We start from the raw sequence: 25882 nt of genomic DNA, 5'->3' as shown, positions 1-25882 counted from the left end.
ACACACACACACACACACACACACACACACACACACACACACACACATTGTTGTAAATTTAAAAGCCTGCAGCCAGGCCTCTGATTCAGCAGTCCTGGACAAGTGTTTGTCATGGCCCAGCCCAGGATTGGACAGCACACTTCCATAATGCTAATTATTCCCTCCTCCACCTCTCCTCCAAATGCCTTGCTATCAAATCCAAAAGGAATCAGCTAAGTCATTCTCAAGCTCTTCTACCACGTGCTCAAACAAACAAACAAAAAAAAAAAAAACCTCACTCTGATAAGGAATTAAAAAAAAAAAAAAAAAAAAAAAAAACACTGCCCTGAACATTCTGATCCTGAGCCTTCTCTGACATGTGAAGAACAGGAAGTAGTCATTTACTCATTCAACAAACACTTGTTAAGTATCCTGTTCTCTGCAGGACACTGAGTGAGGGCATAAATGTAGACGTTAATAAGGCCCTGTTCATCTTTCACAGAGTTCTTTTCCCCATAGGGAGGCAAGCATAAAGACATAATTAATTCCAGCGCAAGGAAGTTAGCGTCATCAGCAATGGTTCTAAAATATATTATGCATTGCAGTCACCTGAGAATCCCGGTTAGAGTACAGATTCCAGAATCTCCTCCTGGAGGCTGTCAATGGGGAGGCCTGAGGCAGGTCCTTGATCCTTTTCTGTGGGCATCTAACCTGTACCCATTCTTAGAGAACCCAAGATGCATAGGGCAGGAGCAAAGTCAATCAGTTTGCGTCATTATAACAAAATACCATAGTGGGTGTGGCTTATGGTGGGTGTGGCTTACACAGCAGACATTTATTTCTTGTGGACTGGGGAATCCAGAGTCAAAGTTCTGGGGGATATAAGTGTCTGGCGATGGCCCAATTCCTTCTCAGTGTCCTCTGGGGGCAGAAAGAGGGCTGGGAGACTCAGCAGGGTCTCTGTACGTGCTAATGAGCTTCGGGGAGGGGGGGTTAGTTCCATCCTAAAGCCCCTTCTTACTATGGTTTAGGATCTCAACAGGTAAATGGGGAGTGGGGCACAGTGCATAACACTAACCTAGCCAGAGGTGCCATCAGGAGGACGACCTGAGTAGAAATGGCACCCCTAAACTCACCTTTATATGGTGGGTCACCTTGTCTGTTTCTCTCTTGCACTGCCCGCTCCTTCCAGACAGGAGCAATGACTCTGTGCTTACTGTTCCGCTCCCAGCATGTGGACAGCCCTCCGACGTGTGGAGCACGGTAGGTTGGTGAATAAGAGCAGCCCAAAAAAGAGGGTAAAGAGTGAGAATCTAGGAAAATTAAGTGACAGTGTCCTGCTCAGGAAGATAGAGTAGAAGTGACTTCTCTTCCTAGTTGCCACACAAAGCCACTTCCACACCTCCTTGAAGAGGTGACACTCATGGCACCTGATTCTCCATCTTGCTGAGAGTTCCCTTCCTGGCTTAGGTGGAGGGGGGCTGGAATGGTTTTCTCCAGGAAAGAAAGATTGACAGAATCCTTACACCTTGTTTAATGAATATATACCCATCTGCACAGGCCCTTGGAAACAGTCTCTGGGCAATTTTTATACTGTGTTATTTAAAAGCAAAGCTCAGGGTTTTATTCCTGATGGTTCTAATAATATCTACACGTAGTAGTAAGAAGAAGAAATTTTAGGAAAACGTATTAAAACAAGACGACCAAACCAGAGAAACCACTGTTGGTATTTTCAGCTGTGTTCTTCCATCGTTTATTTTCCGGGTCGGAGAAGCTGCAATTATATAAGGCCTGCTGTGTGAAACCTGCCAGTCTAAGGCCCATGGAAAGGTTTGATGGTGACCAACATGCTAGCACCTCTCAGCATCTCCAAGTGGCTTGGTGCCATACAGTGCTCTGACCCTGGCTCTGTTTCCACCCTTCCAGATGGCCTGGTGGACTGCCTGGATCCTGACTGCTGCCTGCAATCAGCCTGTCAGAACAGCCTGCTCTGTCGGGGGTCTCGGGACCCCTTGGACATCATTCAGCAAGGCCAGACAGACTGGCCCGCAGTGAAGTCCTTCTATGATCGCATCAAGCTCTTGGCAGGCAAGGACAGCACCCACATCATCCCCGGAGACAACCCCTTCAACAGCAGGTAGGCCACTGAGATCCTCACTCCATTTTCTATCAGAGCAAATGGAAGTTCTCTGTCTTTTCCGTAGACCCATTTCCTGGAAACCACCACAGCTCCCTGAAGTTGTTTTCTTCATTTATAGATGCTAGACTAGAGTTGAGGCTGCTCTGCAAGACTGGACTACCTGCAGCCCAGCCTCACGACGACACCTGTGGATTCTGAGTTTTGAGATGATTATTTTTTATGATCCTTTCCTGTAGGACATTTTTGCCATTGTTTAAATCCCTTTTTTAATGCCTCTGAGAGGGAGGCTTTTGCTTGAGCATAACTGAAATAGTCAATTCAATGGAGTGTTTTTGAAAGCTGTTATTAACTTGGTAACACAACCTATCATTCATGGCATCTTACAGTCACGGCAGTGCCAGTTCCAGGAATTTATTGAGCACCTAGGATGGTGTTATGAATGTTGTCTCTGGTGCTCACACAACCCGCATGTGAGACGCCCCGTAGTGCCCAAGGGGCTGAGCCCAGGCATTTCTCTCCAAGTGCCTGCATTCTTTCCAGTCCAATTTTGTTCTCATTTGGTAATCTGGAGTTTATGAATTTTGGGAGGTCACATTTTGAATTTATTTTGTGGTCAGCTTGGCCACCTTATTCGCACCAGAGCAAGTCAGGCCTGTCCTCCGGAGAAGAGGGAGAGGGGAAGGTTTGAGCATAAGACACCCTCTCATCCCACTCCTTCTGTTCTCCAGACACTGTAAAGGGGGGGCTAGCAGGGCAGGGGCCCTTAGAAAGCAGAGATGGTGACTCCCTGGACAGATCCAGAGGTCCAGGCATACGCTGCTGTAAAGGCTGGCATAGACTTTTCGGGGGCACCCTACCCCATCTCTCTGCTCTTTCACATGAAAAAAAAAATAATAAGAACTGCTTATTGGTTGAGCCTTCGCTCAGCCTCTAGATTTGGGGAGTATGAGCAAGACAATGGTGTTCCCTTCTGCTCAGAGGACAACTGTGGGAGTTGATTCTTTCCTACAAGCAGACTGGTACCAGGATCAAACTCAGGTGGTCAGGCTTGGTGGCAAGCACCATTATCTGCTGACCTTCTCAGCCAGCCCTTATTTTATTGTTGACTGGCACTAAAAACGGGATGTAGTGTGACATTCTGATTCATGTGTACATTGTGTGTAATGATCAGAACAGGGTAATTAATATATCTGTCATCTTAAATATTTATCACTTTTTTGTACTGAAAGCACTTAAAATCTTACCCCTTTCCAGTACGCACTATGTTTTGGTTCTCCATAGCCACTCAACCCAGCTCTGTACTAGAACACAGTACATGTTGCCCTCTCTAACTCTAACACTCTCTACCTACCCTTGCTCTTCTGCCCTCTGTTCTTACTCAGCTAGGCTCAGAAGTGCCCGTGGAAATAGGCTGTTCACCCCACTTCATCTCTCAGCAAGGTCAGGAGCCTCTAACTTCACAGGTGATTCTATTGGAAGTCACCTGACTCAGCTCTAGGGAGCAGGCATCATCTGGAAGGGACTAAGTCCCCATCCCTCCTTTGAGAGCCCAAAAGGCTGGGCAGAGGCACAGCCAGTTCTGCAGCCACTCAGAAGCCTCAGAAGCGTTCTGCAAAGCTGCACAAGCCCAGTTTTGGGCAACTTGGTCTGTTTATGTATTCATCTGTGCTGATTCAAGGGTCTTACTCACTCTATAACCCTGACTGGACCAGAAGGAAGGGAACCCAGACTAGCATGAACTTCATGACTACAGGCCAGACTGGCCATGAACTCAAAGAAACCGTCCAGTCTCTCCTGCCCAAGTGCTGGGGTTACAGCTGTGTACCATGACACATTGCCTTTGGCAGATCCTCTGACGATGAGAGTTCTTCACCAGGTCACCTTAGGTCCTGTTTTACTAAACAGAAATCAATAAAATAAATGATAATATAGAAGAGATCATAATCTCAGTCTTCTGAGATTATGTTTCCTACCTGAGTCATGCTGGGCACAATAATCTTGTCTTCTTGATTAGCAAAACAAGCATAATATTACTATAGAATGTGTAGTAATGTCACTATTTATCCTAAGAGAGGACTGCCTCGAGAAAGAAAGAAAGAAAGAAAGAAAGAAAGAAAGAAAGAAAGAAAGAAAGAAAGAAAGAAGAGAGAAAAAGAGAGGGAGGGAGGGAAGAAAGGAAAGGAAGGAAGGAAGGAAGGAAGGAAGGAAGGAAGGAAGGAAGGAAGGAAGGAAGGAAGGAGAAAGAAAGAAAGAAAGAAAGAAAGAAAGAAAGAAAGAAAGAAAGAAAGAAAGAAAGGAAGAAAGAAAGAAAGAGAAGGGGGAAGGGAAGGAGTGAGCGAGGAAGGAAGAGAAACAGGCGCAAATCTCTGACCACAATGAAAAGGTGTTTCCTGCTTGTTAATCTTGGCTCTGAGACAGTGCCTGTGTGTGCTTCCTTTTGATTATGAACACAGTTCTTCTCAAGAAGACATGTGACTGACATGCTCCACTGTAGCATCTTGGTGAGGTTCATGTAAGCTTGCTTGGGCTGTAAATGTTTTTAATAACCTCAGTCTGCTTCCATGCTCTTTTTACTTAGCATGTCAGTGTCTATCCTCAGCCAGTCATTTACTAACACTCTCCTTTTCATATTTTTCTTCCCCTTCTGATACCATCTTAACCTTCCCACCATGAGCCACCATTTGTGGGGAGCATCCTATGGGAGGGCCAAGATACAGTGGAGTCAGCAGACACTCTAAAGATATGTGGTGGGCTGGAGCAGCACACAGATCTGAGTGAAGGAGAGTCACTTTAGAAGAAGCTGTTTGGGAGTTTGATGAGGCAGCGCTCTCCAGCATCTCTGTACAGATACATAATTCAGAAGGACAAAACAGTTCTCCAAGACACGGGGCGAAGTTCAGTAAGCATGCGAAGCTCAGTACATTATCGTCTGACAAATAATGAAGGACAGAGCCGGGAATAAAGAAGAACTTAATTCAAGACTTCTACAAAGGCGTTCCCCGAGATAATGGCAGACAAAAATAACTAAGATGCTCTGGCCCCACCACTATAATTTATGGAGCAGACCTCACTATCTAGATAATGTGATAATTGTTACACATCAATAATCATAAATAGAAATGAACCGATAGCATGCCTTCGCTGAATCTTTTCTGCGAGTCGGCTGCCTAGAAACGATAGGAAGCCAGCAACAATGGAGAAATGGAAAAACAGAATGGGGCGGATGGGGAGGGGAGGAGAATCACAGACAGTCAAACCCCTTTCATTCCTTGTAGAGCACCACAAAGCCTTATGCTGTAGGGTGGATTTAAAAGAAATAGCAGCTTTGGGGGAAAGAAGGGAGAAGAGACATGGTGGGACATACTCCTAATTTGGTTTTCAGATCACGAGTGCTGTGTACCTTGTTTGTGGTCATCAACATAAGCCATTGATTTTAAAAATAGTGTCTGGTGAGGCCTTAAAGGAATCCTACTTAGAGCTAAGAGAATAGGATTGAGCAAAAGGAGTATTTTCATAAATTAGTTTTCTACTTTCAAAAGACTCTAGCACTGTAGTTGGAACCACCTAAAAGTGGGATCCATTTGTTAGGCAGCCAGTGGCAGACAATTAAAGCTGTCGGTGGAACGGCCTGAACACCCCCAGTTCATCAAAGGGTTAGAGCTGAGCAGTGGGGGGGTATTGCTAATAGAAAGAAATGCTTGGAGACAGCATCCCTTCAGTTTTCAGGACACCTGGGATGGCAAAGGAAGCGTATTCCAAAAATCTTTGACAAGATTCTGGCAAAGAGCAGGTCAGCTCGATTACCTAGTCCAGAAATTGGGAGTGTGCCCAGGAACCTGGGATCCCCAAGAGCAGTCTGTGCTCACCAAACCAGCCCCTGTCTCCGGGGCCAATGGGAGAGCTGAAAAACTAGCTCCAGCTCAGAGCTTAGAGCAAATACAGAGCTTCTGGTGGTCGTACTTCCTCATGAAGACAAGAGAATTCTGGGAGAGGAAACACACATTTCTCCAGCTTCAGGATTTGTTTAGGTCAAAGGCTGAGCATCCCTAATGTGGAAAAATCCAAAATGCTCCAAAGTCCAACACTTGTCACACAGCGGCGTGGCACTTAAAGCAAAGAATCCCATCCATGAAACTGTCTTATTCACAAAGTTATTAAAAAATACTGTATCAAATTACCTTCAGGGCAGATTTATAAGATGTATATGAAACATACATGAATTGAATGTTTAGACTTGGGTCTTATCCCCAAGATAGCTCATTATGGATATGCAGATATTCCAAAATAGAACAACAGAACTACTTCTGGTCCTAAGTATCTTAGGGAAAGCAAAGTCAAGCCACATTGTAGCTCCTCCTGGATTTATAGGATTTTCCAGAGAGCTAGAAATCATGATTATTGGGAAAATTCTAGTTACTGTTGTCTAGCGAGAAAAAAGAATCATGTGACACCAGAGAGAGGAGGAGGGTGGGATTTCAGACAGTCTTCTCCCAAGACAGCAGGATTGTGATAGGAGGGAATTGAATGCAATCAGATTCCAAAATATTCCCACTTCTCCACTACCGCCCCAAAAACGTTCTTGTGGATTGTAGGAAAATTTGCTCTTTGTAGGTAGCAAAACATGGCGGTGTGGGCAGGGAGGACACTTACAGCAAACCTCTGCATGCTTCTCTGCACTCCCTGGCATCCCAGCCTCTAGGAGAACAGTGAGATGGCCTTGCTCCAAAGCCAAATTAGGAAATGAGCAGCCAGATGGGGAAGCTCTCATCCAGGCATGATACTCCATGTGCCAGGCCAAGGCTCGCACGTGAGTGATGAGGAGCAGCCTGAAGCTCAAGCCAAACAAAGCCAAGTGACATCAAGCAATGGAGCAAGGCCAAGGCTAAAGGAAAGTGCCTGGGAGGCTCCACTGCTCAGCCCAGGGACCAGGCATCACTATCTGGGAATTTCTTCCCAGAATGCCCTTGTTCTTATGCTTAGGCAAAATAAAGCACTGAGATATCTATCCCCCTTTGCCCACACCTCTCTATGAGGTATGCCAGTGTGTAGTCAGCATCCAGGGTTGAAGGTCTTCTCCCAGTCTAGGTACCAGGCAAGAATAAGGAAGCAGCCACAGGAGGAAAGAAAAACACAGCAAGCCTTTTATCTCTGTTTCCATGTGTGTGTCTCACACACCCCTGTTTTCTTTTTCTCCCTCTCAGCCTGGTTTCTCTGATCCGAGGCCAAGTGGTGACTACTGATGGCACTCCCTTGGTGGGTGTGAATGTGTCTTTTGTCAAGTACCCAAAATACGGCTACACCATCACTCGCCAGGATGGCACGTAAGTAGCATTGTAGGAGCCGTACCTACCCAGTACCAAGTACCAAATGTGCATGCAAAAAGAATGATAGTATTTGTTGGCTTGGAACCAAGTAGTTTCTTCTAGTACACTGGAATGGCCACCAGCCTAGATCTCTAGGGAAGACTCCCCCAAAGACATGTCATAGCTGTGAGAGTGACATTCTCACCAGAAAACAAACAGAAAGGCCAACGTGCCAAGGTGGCTGACAGCCATCACCCTTCTTTTTCCCTGGCAGGTAACTGCCACTCCTTTTGTAACCAGCGTGGTTGTAGGATTCTAGAAAAAGGAAGGGAAGGTAGCTTTTAGAAGCTAACTCCTATTTTAAATCAAAGGCAGTGCAGGGTGACAGGAATCCACACGACACGGTGTCCTGCGGCGCTTCCCTTCTGCTTTCATCTGCGGCTTTAAGAGTTGTGTTATTTTCGCTACAGTTTTGAGGGGGTGGGCTGTAATCAGAGAAGTCTAATTAAGTACATTTAGCAGTCACCCTGCTGTGTGAAGGAGGCGACCTTCCCCTATTATCTTCTGATTGGGAACACGCACCGCACCCGTTCAGTCCCCACCAAGATGAAAGCTCCATGGCTTCCTAAATCCACTGGGCATAGAGTCAAAAGTTACAGAAAAAGAAAAGACATCCAGAGAAAGGAGAAAATACCCACTCTGGACTGAGCACACACACACACACACACACACACACACACACACACACACACACACTATGTTCTCTTCCAAAGAGAAATAGAAACTGTCACTATAAATCTAATGGAAGGTTTTTCTGTAAAAATCAAACTTTAGAAAGTCATAGCGGCTTCATGGAGAAAAAACAAAACAAACAAACAAAAAAAAAAACCCTCTCTCTCCAATAGAGTCTAGCTCTCCTTTCAATGTTTTAAGGTAGCCATGCAGCCAGTTAAAAGAAAATTACCAGTCCACAGCAGGCCACCCTCGTGTCCCTACCCCGAAGCTCTCGACCGCTGAGTGATGCTATCGCTCATCACCCTAATAAACACACTATGAGATTCCCGCCAGCTGAACAGCACAGAACTCTGCAGCATGACCCTGGCGTAGTGTGGCCCACTGGGAATTGGGGGCTCACTGCTGCTGCTGTGAATTGCAAGAGACTGTTGTACTGTCCAGGAAATGATGACAATTCAAAAGCCACTGACCACTGAATGTGCGCTGCGTTTGTGCCATTGAAAGCCGGCAAAACAGTCTAATCATTATCAGTGTGAGATCATCCGCATTCGTTAGATGTCTGGTGTCTCACGCACGCACTTTGTCCCCAAATTCTACGGAAGCACTAGGATAGCAATTGTGCCCTAGGCAGAGAGCCTTTGGCCCTTTTTCGCCCTTAGAGGCCAGGAATTTTTTTTTTTTAATGGTCTTACTAGATAGCCCAGGCTGGCCTCAAATCTGTGACAATTCTCCTTCCTCATCTTAGAAGGTTAGATTAATCATGTACCACCATGCCTGGCTTAAAACCATCGTTCTTCCTTAGTTTTTGCTTTTTTATTTGAGGAGCTTCTATCTGTTTGCTTGCTTGTTTTGGACGTGTGGCTTTTGTGGTGCAGGAGATCAAATGCCAGGCTTCACACATGCTAGAAAAATCGTTCTACTGCTGAACTATATTCGATTGTTCTTATTTTGTGTGTTTTTATTTTTGAGGCAGGGTCTTCCTGAATAGCACAGACTGAGCTTGAACTTGCAACAATCCTCCTACCTCTGCCTCCCTGGTGCTAGAGTTACAAGTGTGAGCCAATACTCTTAAAGAGTTAACATGGTTGAGCCAATTCATTAAAAGTCCTTTTAGACAACATATGAAATCATTCTGGAGTCTCTTGGCCCCTGTCTCTCCCTTCCTTCTCTTCTCTCATCCCTCTTCAAATACTTCCTGACTAATTACATCTCAAATCCACCTCCCGTATTATCTCTCCAGGCCCATGTCCCAGCTCTTCAGCTCTCTCAGGCTGCAAAGCAAGTGTCAAGATAAATCTGCAATAACCCTAGAAATTTCAGAGCCTTAGAGATGTGGCATGAACCACTGACTTTCATGTTGATTCTTTTGTGCCACCATGAACAGCCAGGAGTAGTATTGTTTTGAGCCAGTTGGTGGTGTTTTAGACAGGGTCGCACTGTGTAACCCAGGCTTGCCTATAGCTAGAAATACTATTACCCCGGCTTGCCAACTACCCAGATTGCAGGTGTGCCTCAAAACTTTTGACTCCCTACTGTATCAAATGCAAAACTGTCTCCAGCATCATGAATAGCTAGCAAACAGATAAACAAATTAGCTGCAGGTGAACAGTTGCTCTCTGCATGCTCCAATATGTACCTTAATATTCCTGTTTACCCTAGTCATTCGTTATGTGTCACTAAAAATTGCGAGACGTGGAACCAAAGTAGGGTGAAACACACAGTGCTGTGTATTTGCGTTCAGTATATCCTCACTGAGATGTTACTATGACGCAGCAGTAGAGATTCTGGAGCGAGCAAGACAGACACACAGGAGAGTCCGTCCAGTGTAGTGCAGCTTAAACTTGGGGCGCATCTCTCCACAAGCCTCCTCCCATTCCATAAACCAAGGAGAGCTAGCTACCTTAGCTTAACTTTAAGCTTAACTTAGCAGCACATCTCCACACCGCTCTTGAGGTACAAACAGGGGTATGGTTGCCTACACTTCTGAGCGCAGAGCAGAATTTGTTTAGCAACATGTGCTTATGAGCCCTGCCTACATCCTATGACTGTTAGCCCTTCTTCTGCCCAACACATCTCTCAGTCTTAGTACTGAATGCTTTATTCCAGGATCAAGGAGCATTTTCTTCAAAGGGCCAGCTAGTGAAGCATTTAGGCTCTACTGACTGTGTAGCTTCGGGGGCCATGACTCAGCTCTGTCCTTGTGGCCGGAATCTAGCCATGGGGGACACATAAGCAAATGGGTGCCAATCACACATAATTGCCACTTCCCAAAACAGGTGGCAGGCTGGATTTAGTGTATCTCTATCCTTCCCTCATCCACAAAGTTCTTTCTTTGTTACACTCTCCTGGTCAACGCCATTATTCCCACTTGAGAGGTGAATGGTGGGTGAATGTGACAGGCTCAGAGAGGGTTGGTAACTTGCCTAGAGCCACATAACTAGTAAGTTGCAGGACATCCCATCTACCAACCAATCTCTGTCCTTCCCACAGCTCTTAGGCAAGGAGGCTAATGACCCTGTTGACCTATCTCCAGGTTTGACCTGATTGCCAATGGGGGTGCTGCCTTGACTCTTCACTTTGAGCGAGCCCCTTTCATGAGCCAGGAGCGCACAGTGTGGCTGCCGTGGAACAGCTTCTATGCCATGGATACCCTGGTAATGAAGACCGAGGAGAACTCCATCCCAAGCTGTGACCTCAGCGGCTTTGTCCGGCCAGATCCAATCATCATCTCCTCCCCTCTCTCCACCTTCTTCAGCGCTTCCCCAGCAGCGAACCCCATTGTGCCTGAGACCCAGGTAGGGACAGGTGCCAGAGCATGTGAATGGCTCTCCATGCTTCCCAAACTAAACCCAGCTGGCCAACTTTCTCCCAGCATCTCTGTCTCCCCAGGTGTACTAGAAATGAATAGTTAAGGAGAGAAACAGAACGTAGAATTTATAGCCTCTGTAGGTGACAGTTTGAGTCCCTCCTGGACATTTGGAATGTTTGCAGATAGTCGCTCAAGACTTTGGCAGCCACAAGAGCTTTTAATAAAATAAAAACAACATACATATGTGCAGCCCACCTATAAATTGCTTTTTATTCCTGTTAGTCACGGAGATACATGATAAGAGGCGCTTTAATGATCTACATTGGCGTTACAACAGAGGGCATATTACATTACTGCCTCCCTGTTGCTTTATACCGATTGTCAGGGAAAGTTGCAGGTTCATATAATTACAGCCCCTCGTGGCCTCCTTGCATGCAGCTAGCAATAAAGCCTGCTGTTCTTATTTACATCTTTTACCAACAGTGTGGGGCTTTTTTGAGAGAAACGCTACAGTGACCAAGAATAATTATTAATCCAAAAATCATAACCTCAGTCCCTTCACTCCATGGTGTAGGATGAAGTTTGGGTTGGTTTTCTTTTCTTCTCTCTCAGCCATGGGAAGTGGTCCATGCACCCACATTAGGGATGATGCTTCAACGAGGGAGGCAGCTCACAGCAGCACTGGCTTGCAAACAGCTCACCTGCCAGGGTGTGTTTGATGTTGTAGACCAACCCAGTGTTTCCCCTCCAGGTTCTTCACGAGGAAATTGAGCTCCCTGGTTCCAATGTGAAACTCCGTTATCTCAGCTCTAGAACCGCAGGGTACAAGTCGCTACTGAAGATCACGATGACCCAGTCCACCGTACCCTTGAACCTCATCAGGGTTCACTTGATGGTCGCTGCAGAGGGGCATCTCTTCCAGAGGTCATTCCAGGCTTCTCCCAACCTGGCCTACACATTCATCTGGGACAAGACGGATGCTTATGGCCAAAGGGTTTATGGGCTGTCGGATGCTGTTGGTATGTGTTGGTTTCAACCACTTTTTATTCATGGCTTTGGTTGTGTTTCTTTCTATTCCAAGCACTCTTCTAGTAAATAAAGATACAATGGTCCGTAAGACAGACAAGATCTCCCTTCCAAGGGCCTTACCTTCCGATGGAAGACCAAGAAGAGAGAGACTGACTGGATCAGGAAACATGAAGCTGTGATAAGGGCTAGTAATAAAGAAAAATAATAATAAATGGCACATACTGAGTGGAGGAGCAGCTATGGACAAGTCAGGGGAAGCTCTCAGGAAGTGGTGTTTAGTTGAAGACTTGAATAACCAATAGGAACCACGCAAGAATCAGAAAAGGGGTACTCCAGACACAAGGGGAGACAATGGCTAGAATGTGATGGTCAAAGCAGAGGACTATCAAGAGGCAGGCAGGGACAGGTTCATGATCCAGAGAGTATGCTTGCCAATGGTGGTGAACATACCTCGAGAATAAAAAATTGAAGGTTGAGGAGAACTGAGAGGGAACTGCATGTTCCCAGCCTTTGCCTTTCGGGCTATTTACCCTCAGGAAAAATGTACCTCGGAGAGTTTGAGCTGTGCTTTAGTATCTGCCCCGTTTCTTCCTACTTGTAGCTGACTGGTGATTTGGATCTAGCATCTTGTAGCCTCTCCACCCCCACACTTATGATTCTCAAGGACTTCGAGCAACATGACCAAAGCAAGCAGCCAGAAAACTCAGAAATGCTCTCTGGGAATGACAGTGTTTATCAGGCAGACACTTTGTGCAGAGAGCACTGTGACAAATCCTTCGGTAACCACTCAAAGTCCCAAGTAGACCTTATCATAAACTTCATGGTACTGCTGAGGTTGAAGGGGCAGGGATTAAATTTCCCAAAGACAATATAACAAACAGGTTACAAGAACTCAGCATAAGCCCCAGTAGCCGGCTTCATCAATCAGTAACGTCAGTAACTAAAGCAGGAGAGTTATTGGAGTTCCTGGTACATTTAATCTAAAAATATTGGCTAACAAAGAGCATTATTGGTTTAGCCGATCTTAAATCAATAGCCAATACCACAAAGTAGAACACGGTAATCCACTCTGTACTCTCCAGCTCCTGCTATCAGATCATGATGAATTATGTTTCTTCATACTCAAATCCCTTCTCCTGAATCACATATTTTGCTAAAGTTTCAGAAATCACATTATTTAATCTGGAATATATCAACACATGTGTCTAAAAACACTCTGAAACAATACCAACAATGTAGTTATTGTTGAAAACCATGGTTTCTTGGTGTCACCAAACAGCCCATCACTGTCCATTATTTCCGTTGGTGGCCAGCTGTGGTAGTACCCAGCTGTGATCGCAACACTCAGGTGTCAGAGACAGGAGGTTTACTAGTTTAAGGGTAGCCTGAGCAAGATTTGTCAAGCCCCTGTCTCAAAAGACAGATAACAAAGAAAGAAAAGGAGGAAGGAAGGAAGGAAGGAAGGAAGGAAGGAAGGAAGGAAGGAAGGAAGGAAGGAAGGAAGGAAGGAAAGAAGGAAGGAAGGAAGGAAGGAGAAAGAAAAATTTCAGCTGTCTCCTTAATATCATAAAATATTAATACTTCAACTGATTGAAACAATATACAAATAATGGTTGTTTTCTTTTTAGACTTTGTAAAAAGAAAATTTTAATCAGGGCCAAAAGATGGGTCAACAGTAAGGGCACCCTGGTTTACGCCCTGGAACCCACAGAGTGTAAGGAGAGAGCTCCCACCTGTTGTCTACTGCCTGCCACATGAGCATGGTGGCATAACACACCCACACACACACTCATATACACACCCAAACCAAAAAATTCTTAAGATGCAAACTAATTTTAATTAATATCACTTTCTACGTCTCTCTTTAAATTAATCTGACTTTCCGTGTGTGTGTGTGTGTGTGTGTCTTATAATTTAGTCTTTGAAGAAATTGGGTTGTTTGCTTGTAAAATTTCTAATTGTGTGCTAGTGGCTGATTAACCCTGGGCAAATGAATAGTTGCATCCTGAGTCTTTCTCTGGCCCAGGTTTGTTGTTTCGCTTTGGCAATACAACCCAAAGGGCATTGTGCTGTTCTACCAAGAGGAGTCTGGTGGGGGTGGGTGTCTCTTAAGACATGAGCCATGGTTGCTCAGTCTCTATATATCTGAGGTCACCAAGGATTACAGAATGACATTTTGAATCTGTCACTGAGTCTTCAACTAGTAGCTGGAGTACATTCATACAGAAGTGACTTCTCATTAACTACTTGGCTATTTGAGCTTCAGTTCACACAAGAAAGAAAGGACAAATACGTGATTCTTTCTCTTATTTACTGGTTTTCAGTATAATGAGTTGGCTTATCCTCCAAGGGTAGCAAATGAATGTTTTCTTAAATACCACTCTGAACTCATGCACTAAAATATAGCTAGTATGTTTCAACCCATTGAAGTCCTTATGCTTGTTAATGGTCAGAAAGTCCAGTCTGTGATCATTAGGTGTCTCTTCAAGCTGACTCCCAAATCCTTTGACATGACCCTCACAGATGGTGATTCCTCCTGAATCTGCTATCTAGCATCTTTGGCCTAGTCTCGTCCTGTTTGTTCCCTGCTCCCATATCATCAACAGGCCCTAATTCTTTGCAGTAACAAACAGTGCATCATGACCATGAGATGGACATCTGCAATCTCTGGTTACTAGATGGTCATGAGGTGCAAGGGGATGCATGTGGCTTTGTTTGTTGTTGAGATGAAAATGTATCCTTCATTCATATCGACATTTGCGTATCTCAGGATTTTTCAAGAGCTGCAGAGAATCCCCAAAGGTGACACACATAGTTAAGAGTTTAATGTACTAGGAACAGCTATATGGCAATGCCTCAGATTTCCAGAGCAGCCTTCCAATTAAAGATGTATGGTGCCTCAGCATTTGGTCTCATCTCTCCCACCATATCTCTCTCCGAGAAATCGAGGCTTCGCTTTCCCCATGTGCACATAGAGAAATACATGAGGCACAAGGCTGCAATCAAAGGTTCACGTACCTTTCTCTCCTTCTTTCCCAATTCCATTTGTCCATGTGACAAATGCAAGATTTTTACAAACAAGGTTTTAGGGTCTGACACTCTCTGATGCCCACTATAACTATCAGGCTGCACTTTATAGGTGCAAACCTCTCCTAGTTCTTTCTAGAATCCTGCACTCATAATCGCCCCTTGGTATCCAAAAGGGATTGCTTCCTCAACCCCCATGAATACCAATCTCTGCGGAAACTCAGGTTACTTGTATGGGAAGGCACAGCATTTTGTACTTAACCTCCATGCATCTTTCCATAGTCTTTAAATCAACTCTGGATAAGTTTTGTAATGGATATTGGTTTTGGGTTTTGGTCTTGATTTGGGTTTGGGTTTGGGTTTGGGTTTGGGTTTGGGTTTGGGTTTGGGTTTGGGTTTGGGTTTGGGTTTGGGTTTAAGACAGGTTTCTCTGTATAGCTCTGGCTTTCCTAGAACTCAATCTGTAGACCAGGCTGGCCTCAAACTCAAAGAGCCGCCTGCCTCTGCTTCCTGAGTGCTAGGATTAAAGGTGTGTACCAGCACAAGCCTGGCTTATAATGCATATTGTTTAGGGAATTGTAGCACAGAAAAATGTTTGTGTATGTTCAATCTGGATGCAACATATTTCCCTAAATCATTTCAGTCTGTATATTCCTAGATACAGACCCTACAGACACTGAAGCAGAGTTAAGTACTTTTTCTTACACACTGTTGCCCCCTGAATCTCCTTATCAAGGAGCAACTAAGCTTCCAAAGGCCTTTTTCCTAATGAGTGACAAATGAGACATAACAAATGCATTCTAGGAGCAGCAGGCCAATAGAAACCACCTCCCTTCCTCCCATCCACATCTAAGGAGACTTGTGTAGCATTAGGTTTTGAAACTATTCTCCTCCCTCCATGTCTTTGGGGTCATTTTGAAAGTCAGGGATTCATCAGGAAAGGCTCCCCAAGGCCACTGCATAAAGTTTCAAAGTTGAGTTCAACTCAAAACTCTGGATTTTGTAGGACGAAATCCTGGGGAGCAAAGCTGTCAGCCGCCCCTTCAACTTTTCGTAACAGATATCCCTGCGTGTGTTTCTCGTTCTTGCTAAGGAGCTCCAAAGCACTCATTCACCTCTTCTCCCCCTTTGTCCCGAACCCTTTGTTTTACAGTGTCTGTCGGGTTTGAATATGAGACGTGCCCCAGTCTCATCCTGTGGGAGAAAAGGACAGCCCTGCTTCAAGGATTTGAGCTGGACCCTTCCAACCTTGGTGGCTGGTCCCTGGACAAGCATCACATCCTCAATGTGAAAAGCGGTATGTTAGAGGACTAGGGGAAGGTTCTTAATGGTAATGAATGGAGTCGTTGGTTCCATCCCTGCCCAGCACAAAACTAATGATAATTACTATAATAATAATCAGAACTAAAGTGAATCATTGGTTTAGTGTCTCTAGCATTGACATTTAAGTGGTAGCCCATTCCTCAGGTGTTTTGTTTTGTTTTGTTTTGTTTTGTTTTGTTTTGTTTTGTTTTTCATCAAATACCTCCCAGATTCATAGATTTCCTCATTTTTCCCTTTCAAGGCCAATCTCGGTTTATCATCCTTATTGTACATCGTTGGCTTCGTTTTTGGTTTTGTTTTCTGGTATCTCTTCAGATAGTGTCCTACCCACATCACAGCTTCAGGAGTGGGTCTCCCACTGCTGTTCTCCCTGCATCACGAGGACATTGGAAGGCTCCTCAAAGGAGAGGTTTCCTGTTTTTTCTTTTTCTTGCTATTACTGCCCACCCATTCAGTAGGTCAACCCAAGTGTCCTCCCAGCAGGATTGTGTGACTCCCCAGCTCCTCCTCCCTCCCCCAGGAATACTACACAAGGGCACGGGAGAGAACCAGTTCCTGACCCAGCAGCCCGCCATCATCACTAGCATCATGGGTAATGGCCGCCGCAGAAGCATCTCCTGTCCCAGCTGCAACGGCCTCGCCGAAGGCAACAAACTGTTGGCCCCCGTGGCCCTGGCTGTGGGGATCGACGGGAGCCTCTTTGTCGGTGACTTCAATTACATCCGGCGCATCTTTCCCTCTCGAAATGTGACCAGTATCTTGGAGTTACGGTAAATGGCACACCAGAAAACTTCTGCTCTTGGGATCCTCTTTGCTTGCGGGTTTTTCTGGGTGAAGGATGGCCGAATTTGGGGTCCTCGGGATGGGAAATGTTTTGATTACCTATAAAATAGCATCCACGTATTTGAAACAGTTGTCAGCAATTCAGCCTCAAACAAGGGTAGCAGATGGTCCGTAACCCAGAAAGGAGCTAAATGTCTCATTTTTTTAAAAACTCAGTTGCAGCCTCAGATACACATCAGATGGACCACTAATGCTCCATCTCTCATTCTGAAGGTTTTGCCAGGCACCTCTGGGTGCTGCCCCCTTCAGTGAATCCCCTGGGTCTTTTTGTACTTACTAGTATGCAATGTAACACACTGGCACCTGGCCAGACTAGGTTGCTTCATACCATCCTGGAAGATTCCTCCTGGCCATTGCTTGCTACTAAGTCTGAAGACTAGATTCCTCGGTGTTGGGAAAACAGAGACTCCTAAACGCTCTTTAAAATACGTTTCTAAGGAGAGTTGGTTCCACACCCTCAGCCAGAGGAGGATGTATACAAAGAGGGGGAAGGATGTAAATGAGCAAATGGGGGGTGAGGGGAGTATCAACAAATAACCGTTGAGTGTACACTCTGTCCCCATGTTGTGTTCATGATCCAATAGGGAGCTTCCAATTGAATCATGTGGGAAAGTGAAAAAATAATAATTTCAAATAGATAGGAGTGCTTTAAGGAAAATCCAGCATAGTGAGACATACCAACTGTGGTGGAAAGGGGCAATAAGAAGGCTGCAAAGCACAAAACAGACAGTGAAACCTCTCCTACTGATGGCATCTGAGCTGGGCTATGAATGACGATGACGTTAGCCATAGGACATCTAAGAGAAAGAATTCCAGGCACAAAATAAAAAAGAACCATTTTCAGGCAGTAAGTAATCTGGCTAATTGAAGGAACCCATAGAAGTCTAATGCAACTGGGGGGCTGGTGGGCTCAGAAGAGCATCAGGAACCCAGAGAGGTAAGGAAGGGACCTACGCTTTGGGTTAACAAGTGTCTGCTTGCATGTAGACAAGCGAAAATTGCATTTCTTTTACAGTGGGCAGCCACGAGAGGTTAAAGTAGAAGGTAGATGTAGTTGACAAATGTCTGACTGCCATTTTTAGGAGATGGCTCTGGCTGGTGTGTGGGAAATGGGCTCTAGGAATGCAGGGCGAGGGCAGGAAAATCCACAGGAAGGCCGTGTCAGTGGCCCACTATTTGGGGTCTGGTGATTTGACAGCGCTGAAGGGATATATGGAAATGTTCCAGTCGAGATGTGTCTTCCAGTTAAACCAGATGAGTGAGAAGGAATGAAGAGAGGGAGAGATGGGGGGGGGAAGAGGGAGTCGAAGAGAGTTGAGGATTTGAGAGCTAGCCCTAGGATTTGGGGGCCTGAGTCACCCTGTGGCCGGTGGTCCTTTCGAAATGCCCTCAGCTATCATATGAAAGATGAAGACGCCACAAGTCATGCTTGCATCGAATGTCTGTGTCCATTAAATGCGAGCAAATGACCTGACAGAACAAGATATCGGGAGGGACTTTGGCTCAAGGTTTCAGAGCAGTAGATCTGTCTTGGCAGAAAGGATGTGGCAAAGCAGTTCGCACCATGGCAGACAGGAAGCCAGGCAGAACCACAATGCGGGGTAGGGGTCAGACGTGGTGGGGGGAGAGGGTCAGAGCAAGAGAGCCTTCACACACCTGCCACACTAACCTGCTTCCTCCAGGCAGCACCTTCCACAGTGCCACTGCTATTCTGTAGTCTATTCTGTTGGGTTTTTTTGTTGTTGTTGTTGTTGCGGTTTTCAATTCATCAGTGGATTAAGCAGTTCGTTAGATCAGCGTCCTCATGACAAATTCATCTCTGGAAACACCCTCATGACACAGGGAGAGGTTTGCTTCACTAATCTCTTAGGCACTTCTCAATCCAATCAAGTCAGCAATCATTGTCCTCACAGACCCTGCTGAGAGACACATCGGTGACCTGGCCACCAGCAGCTACCGCTAATATTCTCAGGAGTTAAAACTCTGCCAGGCACTGTAAGGGATATATATCTATAATGTATAAGGGATGGTGGGGGAGGGGAGGCGCAGCTGTTTTCCTCTGAGATCGCTGCATCCCCTCATCTGGAGGATGTTTACTGAGTAGTAGTGTTAGGCTCATGTGTATCTCTGTGAGGACAGGAGAGATGAAATGTGGGCTCAAGAAACATCCCGCTGAGGGTAAAGGTGGGCACCTGGAGAAGAAAATGCACTTCAAGCTGAGCTGAGGAGCTAAAGAAACCATTACAGAAACAGAGCGCACAAGGCCGTGAAGTACAAGAGGCAGAAGTGTGTCGTGCATGAGCAGAGAGCGAGCAAGACATAGGCCCAGTGAAGGGACTGCAAACTGACACTCAGCAGGCCTCTCTCCAGACCTTCCCAGCGAAATCCCCTTCCTGAGACTGGTTTATGGTTGTTGTTGCTGCTGCTGCTGCTGTTGTTATTTTAGTCCGGGAAAAGCCATCCTCTTCTCAGGCATGCTATAGGCACTGGAGAGGCTTGGAGGAAGACAGTGGCAGTGGTTGCTTTGTGTTTTCCATGCATGACTGGATTATTTAAAGGGCCATTTTTTATCTTCCAAGTACATACTTCCTCCTCTGTCAGGGCTCTTCCTGCTCAGAGCTAATCAGTACTGACCTGGTACATTCCCACCTCCAAATCTTAATTCATTCCAGCTGCTCAACTCAACACATCCACTCAATCTAGGCAGCCTCTTCCTGTCTGCCTGTTGGTTCTGCTCTTAAGTCCCCTCTTCCTAGAAGAAACTTCTCCCCCTCCTCTGAAAGAGTAACATTCTACTTCTCCATTACAAGCTAACACTACTTGCTACCTTGTCTGGCTATTTCTGTGTGGCTTTTTAGGCTTGGGCATGTGTACCCCTGTACTCCAGACACCTTGGTCATCTTTGCCCTGTTATTCCTAGAGCAGTGTGTCCAGCCAGTCCTAGGTGTTCAAGATGGGTGCTTGAATTCAAGAACCAGTCCCTCCTCGCCTCTGGTTCCATGTCTCTCAAACTGTAGAGAGCGCAAACACCAATGGTAAAAGCTAACGGCCCAATCAAAGGAAAACGTAGCATGCCCATGTGGTAACACCAAGGGCAGCTTGAGGGCTATCCTTCCCAATCTCCCTCAATAGCTGTGTGATTCACCCTCCCCCCACCCCCAACCCCCCATCCCCCACCCCCCACCAACCATTTTCTTTAACTGTCTTCAAACTTGTTCTTGCTTTCATCATCCAGTAACCCGGAGCCGATTAGAAGTTAAGCTTTTACAAGAACACTGACTTGATTCTTCTTTTCTTCCCCACTACATGCCTGAAAACAAAGGGCTGTCAATCCCCTTTCTTCAAAACAGTCACCCACTGAGGGGGGAGGAAAGAGGGAGAGACCTGTCTTGCCTGTGTCTTTTCTCCATTGTGGCTTGGCATCTGAGTGATTCCATTCTGGAGTCGCACCCATCCCTACCTTGCTCACCCATCCCAAGGCCCCACCTCCCAGTCAAGATGCTATTGCAGTGTTACTATGGTCCTCGCTAGGCTTTCCTCCACTTCTGCCTGTACGAAGCTTGCAGGCCGGAGGTCCCTGTACTCCAGGAACTTCCAGTCCTGGAAAGAGTACAATGGTTATCACCTGTGTGCTTTGATTTAGCACATTTTCAACACCCACTTCCCTGAGGAGTCTAATATCCCATCTTTAGGAGATGCTTTTCCCTCCTGTAATTATCACCCTCTCCACCTGGCCCATGGGAAACCAAAACGCTCTGGAGCAGAGTAAATTCATCAGCCACTGACACCTTAGGGTGAATTTCTCTGAAAGATAAATCCTTTGCTCTCCAATCTGAAAGCATCTAAGAACTAGACCCCACAATGCGACAGTCAAGACTGGGGCAGAATCTCTCCAATGTCTCTTGAGATAGCCCCCTTGTAACGTAACGTTTGAAATCCTTTTCCATTTTCCAAACAAAGGTATTAATGTTTCCGGTGTGTTTCTCCCCCTGAGGAGATCACCCCCAACGGAGGCCTGCTTCTCATGCTTTTGGGTGGGCCTGTGGCAGAACTGCACAAGGGCCTATCTTCACAGTGGGGAACTGTCCAATTTAGATGTCCTAGTGTCGGAGGAGGCAGAGATGCGGACAGAGCGGGAGCCTGGCCAGGAGGGCACAAGCAACAGATGCTGGAAGTGGACGTCTCCAAAGACAAGCTTGACCTGAGAGCTAGACAGGGACCCGTCCCACCGAGTGTGAGGATGGACAGCATGACTAGAGAAGGCAGCCGCTTCCCTCCTGTGAGCTGGGAAGATGAGCGTCAGGAAAAGAGCAAAGTCCCCAACCCAGAACAGTCATAAGCGCCCTGTCTCCAACCAATCTGCGCTAATCCTTGACTCTATTTTCAAAGCCCGCTGACCAAGGACAGACAGCTTGTGGGACTGGAAGCTAACGCAGTTTTAGGCGTTCCCTCTTAAAAGGAAGATATGCAGATTACGAGTTGAAAATGAAAAGGGAGTGCCGATGAGGAGGGCGAGTGAACAGGAGTGCTTGCTGCACAAACCAAGGGCCTGGGTTTTGTTCTCCAGAACCCACAGCAGGACAGAACCAACTCCAAAAGTGATCCTTTGACCTCTACGCCAACATTCTGTGCCATGTGCACGCCTGCACTCACACACATCACACATGCAGACACGTGTCACACACATGCACACACAACAATAATGATAATAGTTAAATAATAATAAATGATCAGTTTGACTAAGAAAAAGAGAATTTCCCAGTATACTACCCTGATGGCCCTGAATCTCATCTGGATTTAGAAGCTAAGAAAGTTCAGGTCTACTTAGTGCTTGGATGACAGTAAATGAAAAACGAAACAATGTTATAGAAGATGAGGGGGAAAATGGCAAGTTTTTAAAAGCCACAGTGAGTGTGGTCACCACAAAGCTCTGATGGTCTGATATCTGTCTGACTTGACCTCTATTCAGTCTCTGTGATACTTGATTTTTTTTTCCCCATACCCTTTTGATTATCTTCGGATAATTTTGTTGTTGTTTTTTATTTGTTTTGTCTTGGGGTTTTTGTTGTTGGTTGGGGGTTTTTGAAACAGGGCCTCATAGCCCAGGCTGGCCTTGAACTTGCTGCTGTTTAGCCAAGAATGGCCATGAACTCCTCGTCTTTCTGTCCTTACCTCCTAGTGCCACCACACCCAGCTCCTCTTTGATTATTTTTTTATGTGACAGTTATTTTCTGATTTTGTTATCTCTAGAACAGACATGATAAGTCTTTCCTCCAATATAACCAATCAAAATTGGTTTCAGATTATCAACAAAGCAAAAAAAAAAAAAAAAAAAAAAAAAAACTTGCTTGTGTACACAGATGGTTGTTGATAACATATAAGTTGTAAGAAGTATAAAATTTAGAGAAACCTCTATCAAGTTTCCTTTGTAATATTTCTGGGCATTTCACATTTTCTTGTAATGCTTTTTGAACTGGTGCTCATTAATCATTTTGTCACCAATGTACATATAACCATGAAGGATGAATTCTGCAGTGGCTCTCACACGCCCTACAAGGATGCTACATGAATCAACACAGTAGGGCAGGAGCATTCCCAAAAGCCATTCTTATGACAGAATGGCTTGCAATAATTTACCTAGATGCTGAAGGTACTACAAACCACCTAAGCACATCCCTCTAAAATTCAACTAAACGTGTCCCAAATTAATCTCCCTGTGCTTAAAGCAGCAACAATAAAACTATGTCCAACCCAACTCCACTCTCCCTGAAAGGGAAAAGAGAGGACACAAAGTATACAAGGCAAGGTTCACAGTGCTCTCAACTGTATGTACCTACAAACTTCTAAACGGAACATAGGACAGTGCTGCCAGTCCACAGCAAAGGGAAAAGTAACTTCATCCCGCACTCTCTGCACTCAAAGACTTATTTTCCCAGTCCTTGCTCTCTCTAAAGTATCAGCAATGCAGAAATGTGTAAGTCTCATCCTGCTCTCAAAGAGGTGGAAAAGACAAGCACACACACATAAATCACAAGACAGGGTGATGACAGCTCTGGGAGGCAGGCTGAGGAGGCTGGGAGAGGCCCTGAAGCCTTCGCAGAGGACTCTGGGACTCTGTGGTGTGAAATGCTAATTCATCTCAGCTCCTTAAATTTGAGACGCCACTTTCCCCTCAAAGGGTGTGCCTGAAGGGTCTGAATTGTCGAGGATGTGAACACAAAGTGTAAGCCTGTCCCTCAGAAGTAGGGCATCTGCCCTCATTTACACGGATTGACTAAATGATGATGTTATTTTGGCTTGTTGCCTACCCTGGCCTGGAAGTACAGTGACTTCAGCCTTTATCCAAAGCTCATATCCATATGATCTTTTAAACTCCACACCTTCCTATGCCTCGATCCCCCTCCCCTCCCGTCCTCTTCCCCCAACACCAATATTATAGTAATCAACTTAAAGCAGATGGTCTTAGAAAAGAAGTAGGTCAGAACTGTAGACCCAAATCCCATCCAGTCTTCCCACAAAATCTTGAGTTAAAAAAAAAATGAAATTGATATTGCAATAATTAAGAGGCAAATGTGTCTACCACTGGTGGCAGATAGCATTTCACTTTCATTAAGCAATATAAAATAGATGCAAGAATCCCCGGCTGCCACCCTGACACACCAGGCTTTACAGACTGAATCTTAAATTGCACTATGTCAGTCAGAGCTCAGGAGTTATCAGCATCATTTAATTAACTTTTTTTTTTTTTTTTGCAAAAACTAACACGTTAGAATAAAATATAAAAGTGTAATCTCTGTGCAAACCTCTCACTAATGATACCCGTCCCCACAAACAGAGGCTGGAGGGGCACCTCAGGAGTCAGGGCATCCAACTCCCCTTGTCCCTGTCCCCAAACCTCATATCTCAGCTGGAAGGAAAGAGAATCCAGGGCCCCTTCTACCTGGCCCTAGAAGCCTCAGGAATTGGGAGTGGGTTTCCTTACTTGAAACACTTACACTTCTTCTGCCTGAATGCTACAGTTCAGCCAGTCTCTTGTTGAAATTGAAATGTCTTTTGTTCTTTAAGAAAAAAAGAAAAAAAAAAAAAAAAAACAACCAACTTTTTTTTTCTAACTCTCCTAAATGGTGTGCTAACCGGAGTCTCTGGTTCCAATTACAAGAGGATAGTATTGCCTGTGAATTTCATGAATGGGCACAGTATTGGCTGCTACAGTGAGAAAAAAAAAAATGAATCTGGGTTGCAAGGGTGTGCTGCTCATGCAAATGAAATGGGGAAGGAGGCATGGAGCAGGGGTGGAAAATGGTTTGGTGAGTCAGAGGGGGGCAAGGCCTTTGCCATGCTGCCGCTGGTATGAGCCGAGGTTCCCTTCTTTAGGTGGTCCTGATTCTTCCCTCAGTACACCAATAGCAATCAGCAGCACAAGTCTAACTATGTTCCTTCCACATCCAGAACAGACATTACAAATCAATCACAGAGTTCTTGACAGCTGAGCTTGAGTTTGGCTTCAGAAACTTTCTACCACCACACTCCCAGGAGCCATTACTAGTCAACAGGTATCGCCCCCCCCCCCCCCACGAGATGCAACCCATCTGCCATCACTTCATCAGCCAGAAGTCCTGTCTCACCTGTTGCTACCTGTATCCCACAACAGCCACCTTGCCTGTCAGAGAATCCAGGCATCGTGTGCATATTTCCCAGTGGCCAGGAGGAGTCTAAACTCAGGGATCCTTCCCAGATAATTGAGCCAGGAACTGTCAGTTAGAAAGGGAAAAAAAATAAAAAGATTGCCTTTGGGGGGTGGTCCTTTATATGAGAAACAAACAAAAGAAAAATGTTATGTTTGCGTTATCATCAATTCCTCAGCTAACTGTTTGTTCTTTTTTCCTTCTGTTTTCTTTCTATAAAGAAATAAAGAGTTTAAACATAGGTAAGACGAAGAACTCTTTCCCATATAATTTGCTATGGTTCGTTTGTTCCTTGTGTTCGCCTTCTTGTTTTGTGCTTCTTGTGTAATGTTGTATATTTTTATGTACCAAATACAGTAACTTTTTTATGTGCTAATTGTGTGTTGTGGGTATGATAAGCTTTTGCAATTATGAAATGCAGTCAAAAAGCAACCAAATAAGCTGACAGTAATTAGAATTTCTGGGAGATTTGAGAGCGCGATAATGAACCCTCAGCGAACCTCTGTCCCGGCTGCTCAGTGTGGTCCATAATTGAGCTAAACAGTTGAGGCAAACTTCGGGCTTTTGTAAATGCTGGACTGGGTTCACAAAAGCTTTAATGAACTGGAAACGGGTCAAAAACTCATTTTCAACTCATTAATGACTTTCCCCTAGATATGTGGTCATTTAAACACCACACACACACACACACACACACACACACGCACATACGCACACAACACAAGTTAATTGCCATTCTGCTGGTCAGAATGAACGCAACAGTTACATATACTGAGAATTATTATAAAGTTAAATCACCCTTCAGTAGTATGAAAGGTGTAGATGAAGTACTTTTTGTCTAAAGGCTTCTGTGACTGTGCTGGTTAAGGTTATTTGAAATCATATTGGTAGAATTCACATGTCAAATGTACAACACGTATGTATGTGCATGCACGCGAGCACCACAGTGAAATGGACACCGCATGACTATTCTGATAGAAAAAATGCTCTTAGTTTTTGGAGGGAAGGA

At 45.2% G+C, this 25882-nt stretch overlaps 1 protein-coding gene across 2 annotated transcripts in view; it reads left to right on the top strand.

Moving 5' to 3' along the window:
* The window catches only part of Tenm2 (teneurin transmembrane protein 2), a 670345-nt gene that overhangs the window by 602139 nt on the left and 42324 nt on the right, over positions 1-25882 (top strand). For both annotated transcript variants that reach the window (XM_055604663.1, XM_055604662.1), the window contains 7 exons: positions 1906-2116; positions 7321-7440; positions 10691-10952; positions 11718-11985; positions 16176-16319; positions 16866-17115; positions 25095-25115. In XM_055604663.1, coding sequence (XP_055460638.1) covers positions 1906-2116; positions 7321-7440; positions 10691-10952; positions 11718-11985; positions 16176-16319; positions 16866-17115; positions 25095-25115 — 1276 coding nt within the window. The remainder of the gene's footprint in view (positions 1-1905; positions 2117-7320; positions 7441-10690; positions 10953-11717; positions 11986-16175; positions 16320-16865; positions 17116-25094; positions 25116-25882) is intronic.

Source organism: Psammomys obesus, unplaced genomic scaffold (genome assembly GCF_907164565.1).
Source record: "Psammomys obesus unplaced genomic scaffold, mPsaObe1.curated_primary_1811, whole genome shotgun sequence".
Lineage (NCBI taxonomy): Eukaryota > Metazoa > Chordata > Mammalia > Rodentia > Muridae > Psammomys > Psammomys obesus.
This window is presented reverse-complemented; position numbering and strand designations above follow the sequence as displayed.